The sequence below is a fragment of the Oryctolagus cuniculus genome, chromosome 3, assembly GCF_964237555.1.
Source record: "Oryctolagus cuniculus chromosome 3, mOryCun1.1, whole genome shotgun sequence".
Lineage (NCBI taxonomy): Eukaryota > Metazoa > Chordata > Mammalia > Lagomorpha > Leporidae > Oryctolagus > Oryctolagus cuniculus.
This window is the reverse complement of record NC_091434.1, coordinates 23990497-24007702: the sequence shown is the minus strand read 5'-3', so window position 1 is coordinate 24007702 and position 17206 is coordinate 23990497. Positions and strand designations below refer to the sequence as shown.

General features: G+C 40.2%; 1 protein-coding gene across 1 annotated transcript in view; it reads left to right on the top strand.

The window, feature by feature from the left end:
• The window catches only part of ATIC (5-aminoimidazole-4-carboxamide ribonucleotide formyltransferase/IMP cyclohydrolase), a 40584-nt gene extending 26700 nt beyond the window's left edge, over nt 1–13884 (top strand). The window contains exons 11-16 of the mRNA XM_002712460.5: nt 749–838; nt 3850–3978; nt 8570–8662; nt 10935–11117; nt 13209–13364; nt 13662–13884. Coding sequence (XP_002712506.2) covers nt 749–838; nt 3850–3978; nt 8570–8662; nt 10935–11117; nt 13209–13364; nt 13662–13781 — 771 coding nt within the window. The 3' untranslated portion in view covers nt 13782–13884. The remainder of the gene's footprint in view (nt 1–748; nt 839–3849; nt 3979–8569; nt 8663–10934; nt 11118–13208; nt 13365–13661) is intronic.
• Nucleotides 13885–17206: the final 3322 nt, after the last annotated feature.

Genomic DNA, 17206 nt, shown 5'->3' with positions numbered 1-17206 from the left:
TGGTGCTGTGACAATGAATCTTTCTATAAACATTTCTAGGTCTGTAAGGAAAGAGACTGTATAGTGGGGAAAAAAGGAAAACTTCTTTGATAAACTAACCCTCTTCAGTTGAATGCCATGTAAGCAAGCATTCCAGAGAGGTGGTAAGGAGACAGAAAGAAAAGAAGAAAAGCTTGGAGGGGAAAAAGTAGGTAGTAAGGCCGAAGGGACATGGAGCTCAACAGAATTTAATACTTGAGGGATTCTTTCCATGATGGTGCATCCCATCCACAGTGGACCTGACATGCATTGTTGGTGATCATAGCAAGGCTATGGCATTTGTAGCTATCGTGTAAGATGATAATGCTTTGATTTAATCTAGTCTTTTAGTTTTGCTGTTGGGGAACATTCCCAGGTGCTGGCAGTAGCAGAACTAGAACCTGCCCTTTGTAGTGCAGAATACCACCCTGCTGAGAGGATAGGGAGCAGGAGTTTTTCTTCTTGAGGTACATACATTAGAGTAGTGGACTCTATGTGATCAATTTGAAACATACACAGACTTTGTGAGGACAGCAGAAGAGATGGTGTAAGGTGAAAAATACTGCATTCTGATGTAGAATTATTTTTTCCAAGTGCAATGTTAGTATTACCTGTTAGAGGGAGAAACCAGGAAATGCTGCTGTGTTATTTAAGACAGATGATTATTGCTAGATTTTTCAGCTGTTCTTCCATTTTTAAAAATAGAAATTAACATTTAACATATTTGTAGGTGTCTGATGGCATTGTTGCCCCAGGATATGAAGAAGAAGCCTTGAAAATACTTTCTAAAAAGAAAAATGGGAACTACTGTGTTCTTCAGGTTGGTACAATTCATGTCTGAAGCATTAATTTGTTCCTTTATTTTGTGTCTCTTTTTTCCCCATGTTTAATCTTCCCTTTATGCAAGCTCTCCTAAATTTATTCTTCTTTACTGCAATTTTTAGATCCTTAATACTGCCTTTTTATACTATTAATTTGAGAATTTAAGATGAAGATTCCTTTTTTCCCCTTAACTTTGAAAACTTTAAAGATAGTTTCCTGAATTATTCAAAGTAAGTGTTATTTAATGGAAAATCTCCTCACTTTTCCTTTCTGCCATTGTTGTCTTTTTTCAAAAGTGACTATTACTTTACATTTTTTACTTCTCTGTCTTGAGATAGTCTCTGTAAGTTCAGTAAATATTTGTATTTCTTTGTCCATCTTGCAAATGACGCGGATGCACCAAACTTACCACTGTGGAAGATTCTCCCATATCTGTGTATCTTAACCTACGTAGTCAGTCGCAGTCTAGGTACTACCTATCTATCTATCTGTCTATCTGTCAATATACAGTGCTGCCAGGAATCATCTAGAAAAGTCCTAGGAGTAGAATTAGGACTGTGTATTGGTAGTTTTGATAGATACTGCCCTTCCTAGAGGTTGTACAAAAAACTTAACATCCTGATAGCATTGTGTAAGGGTGTCTGTTTCCTTACACCTTTGCCAGCATTGCATTCTCAATTTTTCATCTTTAGATAGATGAAAGTGGCATCTCACCAGTTTTAACATCTAGTCTTCTGTAGGGCAACCATCTTTTCATACACTGCATATTTTTACTGCCTTTATATACTCTGTCCCTAGTCTTTGAGTATTTTTCTACTAGATTGTTGAATTTTTTTCCTTATTGATTTTTTTAAAAGATTTATTTATTTGAGAGGAGCAACAGTGAGAGAGAGAGATCTTTCATCCTCTGACTTATTTCCCATATGCCCACAAACAGCCAGGTCTGGGCCAGGGGCAAGTCGGGAACTAGGAATTCCATGTGAGTCTGCCACACGGGTGTTAGGACCCAAGTACTTGGGACATCTCCCACTGCCTCCCTAGGAGTTTAATAGGAAGCTGGATCAGAAGTGGAACAGCCAAAACTTGAACTGACATGGCATGCTGACATGGGACGTCATTCAGTGGCTCAACCCCTGTGCCACATTGCCATTCCCTAAGGATTTCTAGGCGCTCCTTCGTATTAGGGAAACTAGCTTACATTGAGATCATGCATTAAGAAAGCAAAGAGTTAGCTGGTTTGAAAGTAAAAATTCATAATGCTGTTTCTCATTTGGTATTGATGTCAGAAAATCTGGACTCCCAATTCCATATAATGGAAGTTATTAAATATACATTCCTTATGATTGTAATAGACCAGTAAGTGTATAATTTACCATAGATTGCATGTCAGCTTTTCATGGAAAGAGGAAAATACCACATTAAATATACATAGTCTTTTTTAAAAGCTACTTGAGAGCAAGCATACCCATGTAGTTAGCTGCCAGTGTTTTTCAGTTTCTTAATCAAGTGTCTTTGTTGAGCAGAGTGTTAGGTACTCATTGTAGCTGTTAGGTAGCATCACAGAAAATGTTTTTCAAAACCAGAGCTCACCATTTTGTACTCTTCAACACACAGCAGTAGCATGTTGCAGGCTACGAAAGCATTCCCAGGGCTTCATCAGTATTTATTTGACAGTTTGGCTTAGTTTGCACATGGACATGATTGCAACCTTGAAACCACTCATTTTCCCTCCTTACTAATGACAAGCTTCTTTTGACATCAGTCAATAGGAGGGCAGAGTGATTTTAGGTATTTTATAATGCATAGTACCAGAGAACATTTAGAATTCAAGAAGATGTAGATTAAACAGAACTACTTATGGGCACTGGTTTATAAATTATAGATATCAAAGTGTTTTAAGTTGCAGCTCACCTAAATGATAAATGAGGAAATATTATGTTTAGAAAAATAGGGGAAAGTAGTCTTACGCATCTGAAGGGTCTTCATAAAGTCCCTGGAAAATGCCTATTGTGAACAAACTAAGCATGGATTTCAAATTTTTTTTTCACTACAGTAAACTTACCTTTTCAGTGGATTTTCCATAAACTTTCTGGTGTACCCTCATATTATTCCTCACTTCCTAATATTTTTTAGTTCAATATTTGAAACTGGAAGATAGCAGTAAATGATGTACTTTTTTTTTGAGATTTATTTATTTATTTGAAAGGCTGAGTTACAGAGAGAAGGAGAAGCAAAAAGAGAGAAAGAGAGAGATTGATTGATTGATTGATTCCATCCAAGGTTAATTCCCCAAATGGCTACAATGACCAGAGCTGGGTCAGGCTGAACTCAGGAGATAGAAGCTTCACTTGGGTGTCCCATGTGGGTGCAGGGGCCCAAGCACTTGGGCCATCTTCCACTGCTTTTCCAGATAGATTAGCAGGGATCTGTGTACAAAGTGGAGCAGTTGGGCTTCAAACCAGTGCCCATATGGGATTCCAGCATGGCAGGTGGAGACTTAACCCTCTGCGCCACAGGGCTGATCCCATAAATTCTTTTCTAAACAGCAAAGACACAGACTACAAATCTTGTTTTCCTTCATTCAATTTTAAATTCAGTTGTTAGCTTGGTATTTCTGTAATGGATTTTTAAAAAAGGGAAAATAAAAAGTTAATTTTTGTGCCACAGTCTGCTTATCAGCAAACCTGTTTTATCTGCTAACCAAAAGGATTACATGTACAGAAAGTTTTAATTAATGCAAACAAAGATACACTCATTGGAATCAGTTGGCTTTAATGTTATACATAAATTGTAAATTCTGTAAAATGCTGCAGGGTTGTAATACCTATAAATTTGGAACAAAATAGTGGGGCTTGGCTGTTGTGTCATACTCATATAAAAAAGATCTTACACAGGTTTAACTTAAAAGAACGCATGTAATAATTCTTATAATAAAACATTTTGTAGATAAATAAAAATTTCAAATGCTGTGGGTAAGTTAATTTTTAACTTTTTAAATTTGTATCTTAGATGGATCAGTCTTACAAACCGGATGAAAATGAGGTTCGAACTCTCTTTGGTCTTCGTTTAAGTCAGAAGAGAAATAATGGAGTCATTGACAAGTTGTTATTCAGCAATGTTGTTACCAAGAATAAAGATGTAAGTTGACAATATCTAAACTGAACGTTAATGACTTTAGTAGGTCTGTTTTCAATATTTATCAGTGTATACATTTATTAAGGCCCATATTGAGAAGTGGTTGATATGTAGATGGTTAGCACATCTTTGAGTTGTCAAGTAAGCCTGAGAGCTTAAATTAATAAAAGACTGTATTAGAAGCTTCTGTACATGTGTGCGCAGGTAGATTCTTCCATTATGCAAAAATGTGATCATTTCTTCTCTGGTTGTGTTCTGGTTGTGACTTGCCTGTTTCTATCCACGAGCCTACAGATGTGTTTCTGTAACAATAAATATAGATCCACACATCTGTTGGGAAGGCCATATGGCACCATGTGTGTAGGTATACAATGATGGGTATTTAGATTGTTTCTGTTTTCAGTCTATGATCAGTGTTGTTGTGTGGGCAAGTTTTTCTGCTTGTACTCGTTGTCATCCTAGAGCAATAATAATGACTGTTGGATTTTCATATCATCTCATTTAATGTGCAAGGCACACTATTGAAAGTAGTCATTTCTATTGTTAATATCATAAAACTGTGACACAGGGGATAGTTGGGAAGTTTTCCCAAGTTCACACCATAAGAAAATAGATGAGCTGGTATTTGTTGTTGTCTGAAATAGGCCTTTTGAAGGTTTTTTCACTGAATCTAAAGTTGACTGTACATTTTTTTCTGATACTTCAGAGGTATCACTCCATTGTTTTTGGATTGTGTGCCTATATGCCTGGAGTTTTTGATTGGATGCTGCACATGAGGTATATGGAAAAACAACAGAGATACTTTGAGGGTCTGGATGCTGTTCATTTTCTTTTTTTTCTTTTTTTTTTTTTTTTAAGATTTATTTATTTGAAAGAGTTACACAGAGAGAGGAGAGGCAGAGAGAGAGGTCTTCCATCTGATGGTTCACTCCCCAGTTGGCCGCAACAGCCAGAACTGTGCTGATCTGAAGCCAGGAGCTTCTTCTGGGTCTCCCACGTGGGTGCATGTGCCCAAAGATTTGGGCCATCTTCTATTGCTTTCCCAGGCCATAGCAGAGAGCTGGATCGGAAGTGGAGCAGCCCGGTCTCGAACCGGTGCTCATATGGGATGCCGGTGCTTCAGGCCAGGGCATTAACCCACTGCAGCACAGTGCTGGCCCCAGCTGTTCGTTTTCCTTGCGAGTTGATTTATGCGTCTGTGGGCAGATACTGTGAAGCTGATCATCTCCATCATGATGGGAATTGAGCTGACTGGCATTTTAGCCTCCTTTGTGAGAGCTCTCTGTTTAAGATTCATCCCTACTCTACTGAAGCCCTGGAGTTGACTAGTGTTCCTCTTTGACGTACTTGGAACTCCACTTTTGTCCCTTAGTGTCCTGTTAGGCTTCCAAAAGCTGTGCTTTGCTTGCTTCTTTACCTCCATTTACTGCATGCAACTTGGAACATGCCTTCAGGGGAAAAGCTTAGATTGTCAGGTCCATTTCCTCCTGCTTGCTTTATCTCTGGGATCTTTGCCTGTCAGTATTTCCTGTCTTATTAGCTCTGTGCCAGGTTTTCTGTTTGTTCCTGGAAGAGAATTGATTGATCTTTTAAGCCATTCATGTGAGAGAAGTAGAAGATGAGGAATTGCAATTTGTTCCCAAGTCTGGCTCCAGTGGCTTGAGGAATTGCTGAAAATAACCTTTAAAATCTTTATTGGGGTAATTCTGCTAATAAGTATATGGTGATTAAGACATCTTTTCATTTGATGGTTGGTTTAATGGTTATTCTTCCATTTTTAATCTTTGAAAATTAATGGTGCCTTGAAGTAAAGAAACATGTAGGATTATATGTAGAAATAGTGACGTACTGGGATTTCCATGTTCAAGCAGTTTTTTGCATCAGTTTCACTTTAAGCACCTCTCAGTAAAATTTTATCACTTTATTAAACTGGTCGATCAGTGTATTTTTTAAAATTCTCAATCTTTTATCTAAAATTGTCTCTCCTTGTTTCATGTTTTCTGTCCTTTTTTTTAAAGATTTATTTATTTGAAAGAATTAGGAGGTTGGGGGTGGTGGGTGAGAGAGAGAATATCTTCCACATGCTGGTATAGCCACAAAGGCCAGGGGTGGGCCAGGCCAACGTTGGGAGCCAGAAACTTCATCCTTGTCTCTCAACTGGGTGGCAAGGCCCCAATCACTTGGATCGTCTTCTGCTGCTTTTCTTGGGCTGTTCGCAGGGAGCTGGATCAGAAGTGGAGCAACTTGACTCAAACCAGCGCCAGTGTGGGGTGCCAGTGTTGTGGATGGCGGCTTTACTGGCAACACAACACCAGCCCCATTTCATATGTTTTCTTGGTAGAAAGTTGAAACTTAAGGATAAGAATAATAGTTAGCGGCTGGTGCCGTGGCTCAGTAGGGTAATCCTCCGCCTTGCGGTGCCGGCACACCAGGTTCTAGTCCCGGTCGGGGCACCGGATTCTGTCCCGGTTGCCCCTCTTCCAGGCCAGCTCTCTGCTGTGGCCTGGGAAGGCAGTGGAGGATGGCCCAAGTGCTTGGGCCCTGCACCCCATGGGAGACTAGGAGAAGCCCCTGGCTCCTGCCATCGGATCAGCGCGGTGCGCCGGCAGCACGCCAGCCGCGGTGGCCGTTGGAGGGTGAACCAACGGCAAAGGAAGACCTTTCTCTCTGTCTCTCTCTCTCACTGTCCACTCTACCTGTCAAAAAAACAAAACAAAACAAAGAATAATAGTTAGATTTGCCTTTATCTTAACCCCCCTTCTTTTAAACCAGGTTTCATTAATATTCCAGCCTCAAAGTCATTAGATTGTACTGTTAGTTCTGGGACCCTCTCTGTCCTGAGACAGGTGGGAGAAGTGTATTGATACAAAGGTGTTTGAATTATTTCTGCCTTTTATTAACTGTTTGAGGTGTGCTGACAGGCCTGGATTCCCACCCTGGCATTTCTCATATTTCTTAATCCTAACTCAGACCAGCAGAGTTGTGTTTGAAGGTAGATGTTGAGGAAGCTGACTTTTGTTACTAATCTTTCTTGGAATCAAGGTAGTCAGATGTATAGTTGGTGACTCAAACAACAGAAGAAGCAGATACTACATTAATAACACCTTGGAATAATAAATTCTTAATGAATTCTAGCAGTTTTTTTTTTTAAGTTAAACTTTTAATTTTGTTATTAACATAAAAATTGTAGATTCACTTGGAATTTCAAGAGTTCTCATTTAACCCTCAACTCCATTTTCCTTTATCTTGCAAAACTGAAGTGTACATGAAGATACAGGCAAGATAGGATTCCTGGTGTTACTCTTCTACAGCCAGGTTCACTTCCCTGCTGCCTCCACCTCCTCAGTAGCTCTGAACTACCAGGACTCTGTTCTTCCTTTCTCTAGTTTTCAATCCTTGTACATTCATATGCAGGTTTTTGTGTGAACATAGCTCTTCATTTCTCTGGTGAATGCCCAGGAGAGCTAATTGCTTTGTGGTGTGGTGGCTGCATGTATAGTTTTATAAGAAGCCACCACTATTTTCCCGTGTGGCTACTATTTTTCATCTCCACTAGCAGAGGATGAGTGATTCAGTTTGTCTGCATCCTTACCAGCTTTTCATATTGTCTGTTCTCTTTAAGACATTTGGATAGGCGTGCAGCAGTGTCTGACTCACATTTCCTACTGGCTCATGATGTTGATTTTTTTTCATGTGCTGAGTGCCATCCGTGTGTCCTTTCATGACATAATCTCATATATTTTGCCCATCTTCTAGTTAAATTATTGGGCTTTTGCTGTTACTGAGTTTTGAGAGTTTTAAAATAAGTTTTTGATACTAGTTCTTTGTCACATATGTGATTTGCAAATATTTTCCCCCAGTCTTAATTCTGTTAACAAGGGTCTTTCATAAAGTAGAATTTTTTCGTTTTTGATGAAGTCAAAATTGCTGCATTTCAAATAATGTATCAGTCAGCTACAGCTGATACCCTTTTCCCACATAGCATATTTATGCTAATCAGCGTCCTTTTCCGTTTCTATTCACTGCATGTAGTGACACTTTGGGCTGTTACGTTAGTTCTACTTGCAGTGTTAGTTTACATTACATCTTCCAGTGGTTTCTGCGTAGAGCATTCTGAACAAAGCAGAAAATGATCCCAATTTGATTTCCCCTGAATGAACTTGACCATGTATGTGCAACACAGTGATTTGTAACATTTACGAAAATTATTCTTAGTGTTGTTTCTGAACATAAGTTTTATCCCATCTCCAGATATTTAGAAGCTCTTTGGTTAAGAAAATATATTATGAGTTTTTGAAAAGTATGTAATATTTTATATCTATGTCATTTACATAGGCATAATTGGAAGTTGCTACAAAATGTCATTAGCTTGTGTCTGTGACACATTAGGTGTTATGCTAAATTCCACCATCAATATGTTATACATTTAATCTTCTTAGTACAAAATAGTCATGTGTAGCATGAACAATCAATGTCACTGTCATTTGAGAGTTATAACCACATTGTGGGTCTGTTGCATTCATAGCAGGTAGAAAGCTCAAAGTTAATGAAGTTTAAAGAGTTTGATGCAGTTTACCATTCTGTGTTTATTTAGTTGCCGGAGTCTGCCCTCAGAGACCTCATCGTAGCCACCGTCGCTGTCAAGTATACTCAGTCTAACTCTGTGTGCTATGCCAAGAACGGACAGGTAAACCAAGCTGTCAGCTCCCTCTCAGGGGGACTGCTGTTCTACAAACTCATTCAAAAATCCATCTGCCTTGGGTACTGGGCAGCTTGAAAGGGAAAATTTGCCAAGTTTGTCAGTGTTTTTGCAACACCTTGATAGACTGTCTAAACTAAGATGATTAAGAAGTATCTTTGGAACCGAGTACTAAAATTAGTCACATTGTCTCTTGACTAGAATGAGTTGTAGGTTTTGGAGTAACACTGTAATAGCTGTTACTAAATTCCTTTATTCACTCTTTTCTTCCTCTGCTGCTAATATTTCCAATGAAGAGGAAGTAAGGAATGGTACTGCCACCCATCAGTCCATGTTTTTGCAGCATGCAATGTTTTCACAAATGTTATTTATGTTACCAAGAATCTTTTGAGTAGAAGGACTGCTAGGCTAGTAGTTAACCTGATATTTTAAAATCAGGTGCATGGAGGCATAATTTGTTTAGTGAAATTCGCCCTTTTAAAATGTATAATGTGACCAGTTTTCACAAATTATACAATCATATAACCACTTTTCACAATTGAGATACTAAATTTTTCTTACTGTTTGGTGTTAAGCAAGATATTTTACTTATTGTATCAAGACATAGAATACAAAGTTGAGTTCATTCATCACTAAGGCCTCTCCTAACTCTAGGGTAAACTTGGTTTTGCTGTACTTTCATCAGCTTTGAGAGCCATTTCTTACAGTGCATCTTCAGCCCCTCATGGCACTTATTAAACTGTTTGGTCCATAAGTGGATATTAATTAGCAGGTGACTTGGAAAATCCTTTCAGAATTCCAGTGATTGCCAACTATTAAGATTTCCCATCTCTAGTAACAGCATCCTGGGAGGTTGTGGCTGGCTACTGGTTTCTTAGGCTCAGGGTGTGATATGTCACAGGAAGGTCATGCAAAAAGAAATGTGTCCAGGATGAGCATGTTCACATGGGTCTGTGGCTTCTCAGACCATCTTGTGGGTGAGGTTGCCAGCAGTAATGCTCAGAATGGGTTGTGCATTGGACAGCCCACCAAGAAATTTACTACTGCAAACACTAAAACCAGAAAACACCAGTGCCTTCAGGTTATTGTTGCTTAGAATTCAACTTCTTGATTAGAGAAAGGGAACAAGAACTTTATGTGTGTGTGTATGTGGGGAATTGGGCCGTACTTTTTTTTTAGGATCCCCTTACTATGTCAGTTCCTATGAGCCCCTTACTATGTCAGTTCCTATGAGTTGATATTTTAACTGTAAGTTAAAGACTAGAAAAAAGACTTTCAAATAACTACAGCTACCTTTGCGGTCTTTTTTGTTTTTTTCAGTTCTTTTTCCCTCAGACCATCAATAATGTAATTTTTAAAATGATTCTATTTATTTTTTATTTGAAAGACAGTGTTACAGAGAGAGAGAAGTAGGGAAAGAGAGAGGGAGAGAGAAAGAGAATCTTCCATTTGCTGCTTCATTCTCCAAATGGTCTTAACAGCCAGGGCTGGGTCAGGCCAGAACCAGCAGCCAGGAGCTTCTGGGTTTCCCCATGTAGGTGCAGGAGCCCACGGACCTGAACCATCTTCCGCTGCTTTCCCAGATGTATTAGCAAGGAGGTGGATCAGATTTGGAGCAGCTGAGACCTGAACCAATGCCTATATGGATGCTGGAATGGCAGGTGGTGGTACAGCACCAGCCCCTGATAATGTAATTTTAATGGAGTTTTAGAAACTTCCAGAATATTTATAGTCGTACATTAAGTATCACTAAGAGGGGCCCAGCACTGTGGTGTAGTGGATAGGGCCGCCACCTGCAGTGCCGGCACTCCTTGTGGGTGCTGGTTTGTGTCCCAGTTGCTCCACTTCCTATCGAGCTCTCTGCTATGGCCTGGGAAGGCAGTGGAAGATGGCCCAAGTCCTTGGGCCCCTGCACTCACGTGGGAGACCTGGAAGAAGCTCCTGGCTCCTGGCTTCGGATGGCATAGCTCCGGCCATTGTGGCCAGTTGGGGAGTGAACCAGCAGATGGAAGACTCTCTCTTGTTCTCTCTGCCTCTCCTTATCTCTCTTTTTAACTCTTTCAAATAAATAAAATTTAAAAGAAAAAGTATCACTAAGACATAAAAACACTTAGTAATAAACCTCTTACCCTCCGCATTTTGTGATTTAAAGATTTACATGTTTCTTTTATTTTTTTTCTGATGTTTTTTCCCACAAAATTAGATCTTTAGAGAGGATATGTCATTGGGAGAGGCATTCATTTTCATGTGTCTTCCTCAGGTGATTGGCATTGGAGCAGGACAGCAGTCTCGGATACACTGTACACGCCTTGCAGGGGATAAGGCAAACTATTGGTGGCTTAGGCACCACCCACAGGTGCTTTCAATGAAGTTTAAAACGGGAGTGAAGAGAGCGGAAATCTCCAATGCCATTGATCAGTATGTGACAGGAACCATTGGTGAGGTAAGAGGCTTGTCATGGGTGGCCAGGGTTAACAAGTTCACCCTTTCATTTGTCACAGACTTTGCCTTTCTCTCTACAGGGAGAAAAAGGTACTTTTCTTGAAATTCTGAATCATAGTTCATTAAAAGTTCTTACCAGTGTACCATTTTTTCCTATTTGATTTAACTTTCTTAATTTTTTTTTGTCCCTTTCTGAATCTATAAACCACTTTACAAGTTATGACCACTGGTTTTGTTTTGTGTTTGTACTTCCCCCAAGCTTTGCATGACAGGTTTTCACTTGAAAACGTGAGATATCTGTCACTGTGTCCAGCACGACGCTGACCACCTGGGTAGGTGTGTGCTCAATGTTAAACACAGATACCTGATGGCAGGTACCCAAGGTGTTTCTCCATATTTTGTACCAGTGCCATGAACAAGTCAGTCTGTTTTCATTACTTTTGACCTTCTTTGTTATCTTTTGTTTGGAAGAGGAAGCATAAAATCAGAGATAGGGTAGCTTTTCAAGAGGAAAGATTTAGCCAAGTTTCTGGACCTACAAACTAGCAAGAGTTCAACAGAATACTGGGTGGTAACCAGAGACGTCTGGTGCTCTTCTGAAGCTAAATTGCCTGTGTTGAGTTATCTGAGCAGGAACAAGAATCAACATGAGCATCATTGAAGAGGGAGGCTGCAGCCAGGAAGCACCTCCCATACTGTCATTGTTGGGCTTTTCTGTTTGATATTACCCAGTAAGCCTCTCCTAATAATTCTGGGAGAGTATTTCTTTGTGAACAAGAATAAAAATATGTTAGCGCCAAAATGTCACCAGAGTGGAAACTCCTTTTCAAATATGAATGCTGGTCTTAATCTGTTTGTGTTGCTGCAATAGAACACCACAGACTGGGTAGTTTATAAAAAGTAGTAATTTAGTTCTCACAGTTTGAAGGCTGGGAAATCCATGATCACAGCTGGCCAGCTCAGTACCTGGTAAGAGCTGCTGTCCACTTGCTGAATGGCTTCTGTTGCTGATCCTCTGCAGGGGATGAATGCCCTGTCCTCACATGTTGGGAGGCACAGACGGGGCGAATGCACCCCTCAAGCCCTTTGAGAAGGCACTAATCTATTCACAAGAGCAGAGTCTCGTGACCTAATACCTCTGAAAGGCCTCTCATCTTGATGCTGGTGCACTGGAGGTTAAGGTTCAGCATCAGTTTCAGAGGGATCGTAGACACTCAGCCCTTAGCAAATATTCTGAATCATATTTTGCTTTTGTCTGCAGCTGACTTTATACTTGAGTTACAGTTGTTTTAAAAATGTAGTTCTAGAATGTCCATCAGCTGTTTTCTAGATTGAATATGGAGTTTTTCCTGTAAAGCCGTTAGAATGTGATTTTCTATTTGCTTGCTTTGCTACAGTGACATCAAGTAGTAGATGTAATTTTCAGAGATTCAAGAACAAAATACATTAGGATAAATGGATTTGGAAAACAAAATTATATAGTCTCTACTTCATAAAGTTAGAATCCCTTTTCTTCCTTAATGAAAATGTTTTCAAAAAAACATTGTTATTCGGTCTTTCATTACTACAATAAAATACCTGAAACAAGCTGCTTAAAAAGCAAAAAGAAGTTTCTTTTAGCTCATGGTTTTGGAGATTCAAGTCCAAGATTGGGCAGCCCCATTGGATAGCGTCTCGGGAGGGGTGAAAGCATCACATGACAAGAAGATGTGTATGTATTTGTCTGTAAGCCCTTATAAAGCCGCTGTGATTCAGTAACAGGGCCTTCCACCTTGGCAACTTAATCACTGCCCAAACCCTGCCTCTGAATGCTTTGATTGAGTTAAGCTGCCACCATGTTAATGCCATTAGTACAAGGCTTTGGGAACCAAGCCTTTAACACATGGACCTTCAGTGGGCACCAAAACTAATGTCCAAACCATAGAGCACATCAAAGAAATTTTGAAAATATGGATTTGGATGGAACTAGAAGCCATTTTTCAATAATGAACGTGTCAGAACAAGATGCTCAAATGCTTTCTGGCATTGTGATGTGCATCAGGTAGAAACCACAGATGTCAGACTAACCTTCCTTCACCTGCTGCTCCCTTAGGATGAAGATTTGATGAAGTGGAAGGCTCTGTTTGAAGAAGTTCCTGAAATGTTAAATGAGGCAGAGAAGAAGGAGTGGGTTGAGAAACTAAGTGGGGTTTCAGTCAGCTCTGATGCCTTCTTTCCTTTCAGAGATAACATAGACAGAGCTAAAAGGGTAAGCATGGAATTGGGTATGTTTGCATAAAAATGAGCGTTACATAGAAACTATATCAGATATCCTGCTTCTGACTTCTACGTGTGGGTAATATATAAAAGCTGTGGCAATGTGCGATAGATTAATATCATCTGGAGAATCCTTTGACTTATCTCTGATGTGGGGATAATTCAAATCCTGTTTACCGTTTTGTTTGAGCAAATCATTGTGGGTTTGTACTTTTCAGAGCAGGGTTTTGGTTTTCGCAGGCTTTTACGTGAAATTGTGTTTTGAAAATTTCTACCTGTGTTTCCCCAGAGTGGTGTGGCATACATTGCTGCTCCTTCCGGTTCTGCTGCTGACAAAGTTGTGATTGAGGCTTGCGATGAACTGGGAATAATCCTCGCTCATACGAATCTCCGACTCTTCCACCACTGACTTCATCACGTGTTTGGTGGTTTGCTTTTGTGTAGGTGCAGTGAATTCTGAAAATGCCTGCTCAAGAAAATAAAATATTACATTCTAACAGTGGAATCCATAATTGTTGGTGATTGGGTATTTTTTTGTCTTAAAGATGCAGGTTCTTAAGACCGATACATTATGAATGTTAATGAAGAATGGGATGGGAGAGAGAGTAGGAGATGGGATGGAGTGGGGTGGGAGGGCAGATATGGGGGGAAGAACCGCTATAATTCCAAAGGCTGTACCTTTGAAATTTATATTTATTAAATAAAAGCTCTCTTAAAAAAAAAGACCGATACATGTTTTGAATTTCTCTGTGTAGGAAATGCAAGGACAGCCAAGCTCCTGGAGCTCAGCCCATCCACTGCATCACCTGTATGTGACAGAAAAACACTCAAGGGAGCCAAAGAACCTGGGCAGCCAGGAGATGTAAGGGCACAAGCAAAGCATCTCAGAGTGCATGAGAATCCTTACAGGCTTTCTTCCTGTACAGGGTTTCTTGTAAAAACCCTGCCTGTCTACTTCCTGAACATACAGGTGATCACCTATGAACTGGAACTCAGAGGGAATTAGTAAATCCTCCTGACGCCTCCCTCCATAGATAGTGCCAGTGTGTGTTTTTCCTCTGTGTTAAGTGAAGTGTTTCCCATAATTTCAGCAGCCCCAGATCCTCCCTTCTGGAGCTGCATAAAATATGTCACCAAAGTTTGGAACCCAAAGATGGACTCAGTATTCCACTTTGGGGCTTGCCATCAGAAGCGGGCCCCATGAGAGGGCAGTGCCTCCTGCATCAGGCACAACTGAATTTGTGTGCCCTGTATGTGTGGTCCTGACTACATACATTATACCTTTGGTCCACCAAAACCTTTTGGTATCATTTACCTCACTACATGGAAGCTACTGTTAACCATGTCATTAACCTACTCTCTCCCTAATGAGCTTTCTAAAAGATTATTCTTAGTCATTTATATAATCAGCTGATCTTCCAACCATTATTTAATGCCTCCTGCACTGAAGCAGGGCTGACTTGTCTCAATGGTAAACACTGCAGAGGGGCCAGAGCTATGGCGTAGTGGACTAAGCATCCATCTGTGGTGCCAGCATACCATATGGGCACCAGTTCTAGTTCGAGCTGCTCCTCTTCCAATACAGCTCTCTGCTATGGCCTGGGAAAGCAGTGGAAGATGGCCCAAGTGCTTAGGCCCCTGGACCCATGAGGGAGACTCGAAAGAAGCTCCTGTCTCCTAGCTTCAGATCGGTCCAGCTCTGGCTGTTGTGGCCATTTAGGGAGTGAAGCAGCAGATGGAAGACGCTTCTGTCTCTCCCTCTGTAACTCTACCTCTCAAATTAATAAAATCTTGAAAAAAAAAAAAAAACCTGCAGAAATACTGTGACTTCTGAGGCTGTGTCATAAGATAGCAAATTGAGCCTCAGTTTCTTGGATTGCTTACTGTGGGATCAAGCCAAGGTCCTGTGCAAGGAGATGTAGGAAGTCTTCCATAAGGAGAGAAAAACTGTCCTGCTAATACTACCTGCTAGCGACATGAGTGAGCCACCCTGGAAGTGGATCTTCCAGCCATAACCTCTGGAGGACCTGATCCAGAACTGCCTTGAGGAGACTGTCATGAACTCCTGACCTACAGATAAAGAGACAGTTTCTGTCGAAGCTACTAAGTCTGGGATAATGTGTGTAGCAATAGACAACTGATAAAGGGATTTCAAATGATAAATTAGAAAGTGTATTTCCTAATGCCCACAGATCATTGGTTATTCTTTTGCTTGGTTAAAGGTTAAGATTAAGGTATGATTGGAAAATTTTTATTGTTAACCCTATCTCTTTTTTTATATTTATTTTATTGATTAGAAAGAGAGAGGTAGAGACAGAGAGAGTGGTCATCCATCTGCTGGTTCACTCCCTAGATGGCTGCAACAGCCGGAGCTGAGCCGATCCAAAGCCAAGAGCCAGGAGCTTCTTCCGGTTCTTCCATGTGGGTGCAGGGGCCCAAGGACTTGAGCCATCTTCTACTGCTTTCCCAGACCATAGCAGAGAGCTGGATTGGAAGAGGAGCAGCCCAAATGGGATGCCAGTGCTTCAGGCCAGGGCTTTAACCTGCTGCACCACAGCGCTGGCCCCAACCCTATCTTTCGAACTGCTTTCACATGAAATTTTACCAAACACTACAATTTTTAGTGTAAAAATTGCATACTCTGCTTCCAAATCTGCGAGATAATGGTGGAGTTTCACTTCTCACATACTCTTCTGCAAATGTAAAATAGTCTGCAAATGTAAAGTGGGTTAATTTGATACATTTTCGTAGCATTTATAATTAAGAATACTACTACAAAAGAACTTAAAAGGAACAGTCCCACTCGTGTGTATATCCAAAGGAAGTGAATTCATTATATTGGAGTGACATTCACAGTTCCATGTTTGTTGAAGTTCTATTCACAATAACCAAGAAATGAAAACAACCTCATTGTCCAACTGATGAGTGGATAAAGAGAAAGGTATATATACACGGGATACTATTCCATCATTTAAAAAAAAGATGAATTCCTGCCATTTGCAACAGCATGGGTCTAACTGGAGGTCATTAAGTGAAGCAAGCCTGGCATAGGAGGTATTGCATGATCTCACTTGTGAGATCTAACAAAATTGAATCCCATGTTTATCATTGCCTCTATATATTCCTAAGTCTTAGAAATATTTGCCTACGTATCCAAAGATTATTAACATTTTCTCTCACATTTTGCTAATGCTTTATACTTCTCATTTTTGTAGTTCGGTCTGTCATCTGTTTCAATTTTAGTGTGATGTGTGGGTCAAGTTTAGTTTTCTTTCAATATATTTATCCAATTGTGCCAGTCATTTGTTGAAAACTCTGCCTGTTGAATTAACCTTTTAAAAATATTTTTTTTGAAAAAAATTTATGGAGAGACATCTCAATCTGCTGATTTACTCCCCAAATGCCTGCAATGATCAGGGTCAGGTTGGGGCCGAGCCAGGAACTGAGAACTGCATCCATGTCTCCCACATTGGTGGCAAGGACCCGATTACTTGAACCATCACCTGCTCCCACACAAGGTCTGCATTAGTAGGAAGCTGGAATTGGGAGCTGGAACCAAGAATTGAAGCCAGGTACTCTGATGTGAGGTGTAGGTATCATAACAAGCATCTTAACCACAAGGCTAAATGCCTTTCCCAGTTTTGAATTGTCTTGTTCCCTCAATTAACATTATATAGCTGTGGGTCTGTCTGCACTCTGTTCTATATTAGTGATATGTTTGTCCTAATGCCAATACCACAGTGTCTTACAGTTTCTTAGTAAGTTTTGAAATCAGGTAGTTTATGTTCTTCAACTTTGTTCTTTTTAAAGATTGTTTTGTCTGTTCTGGATTCC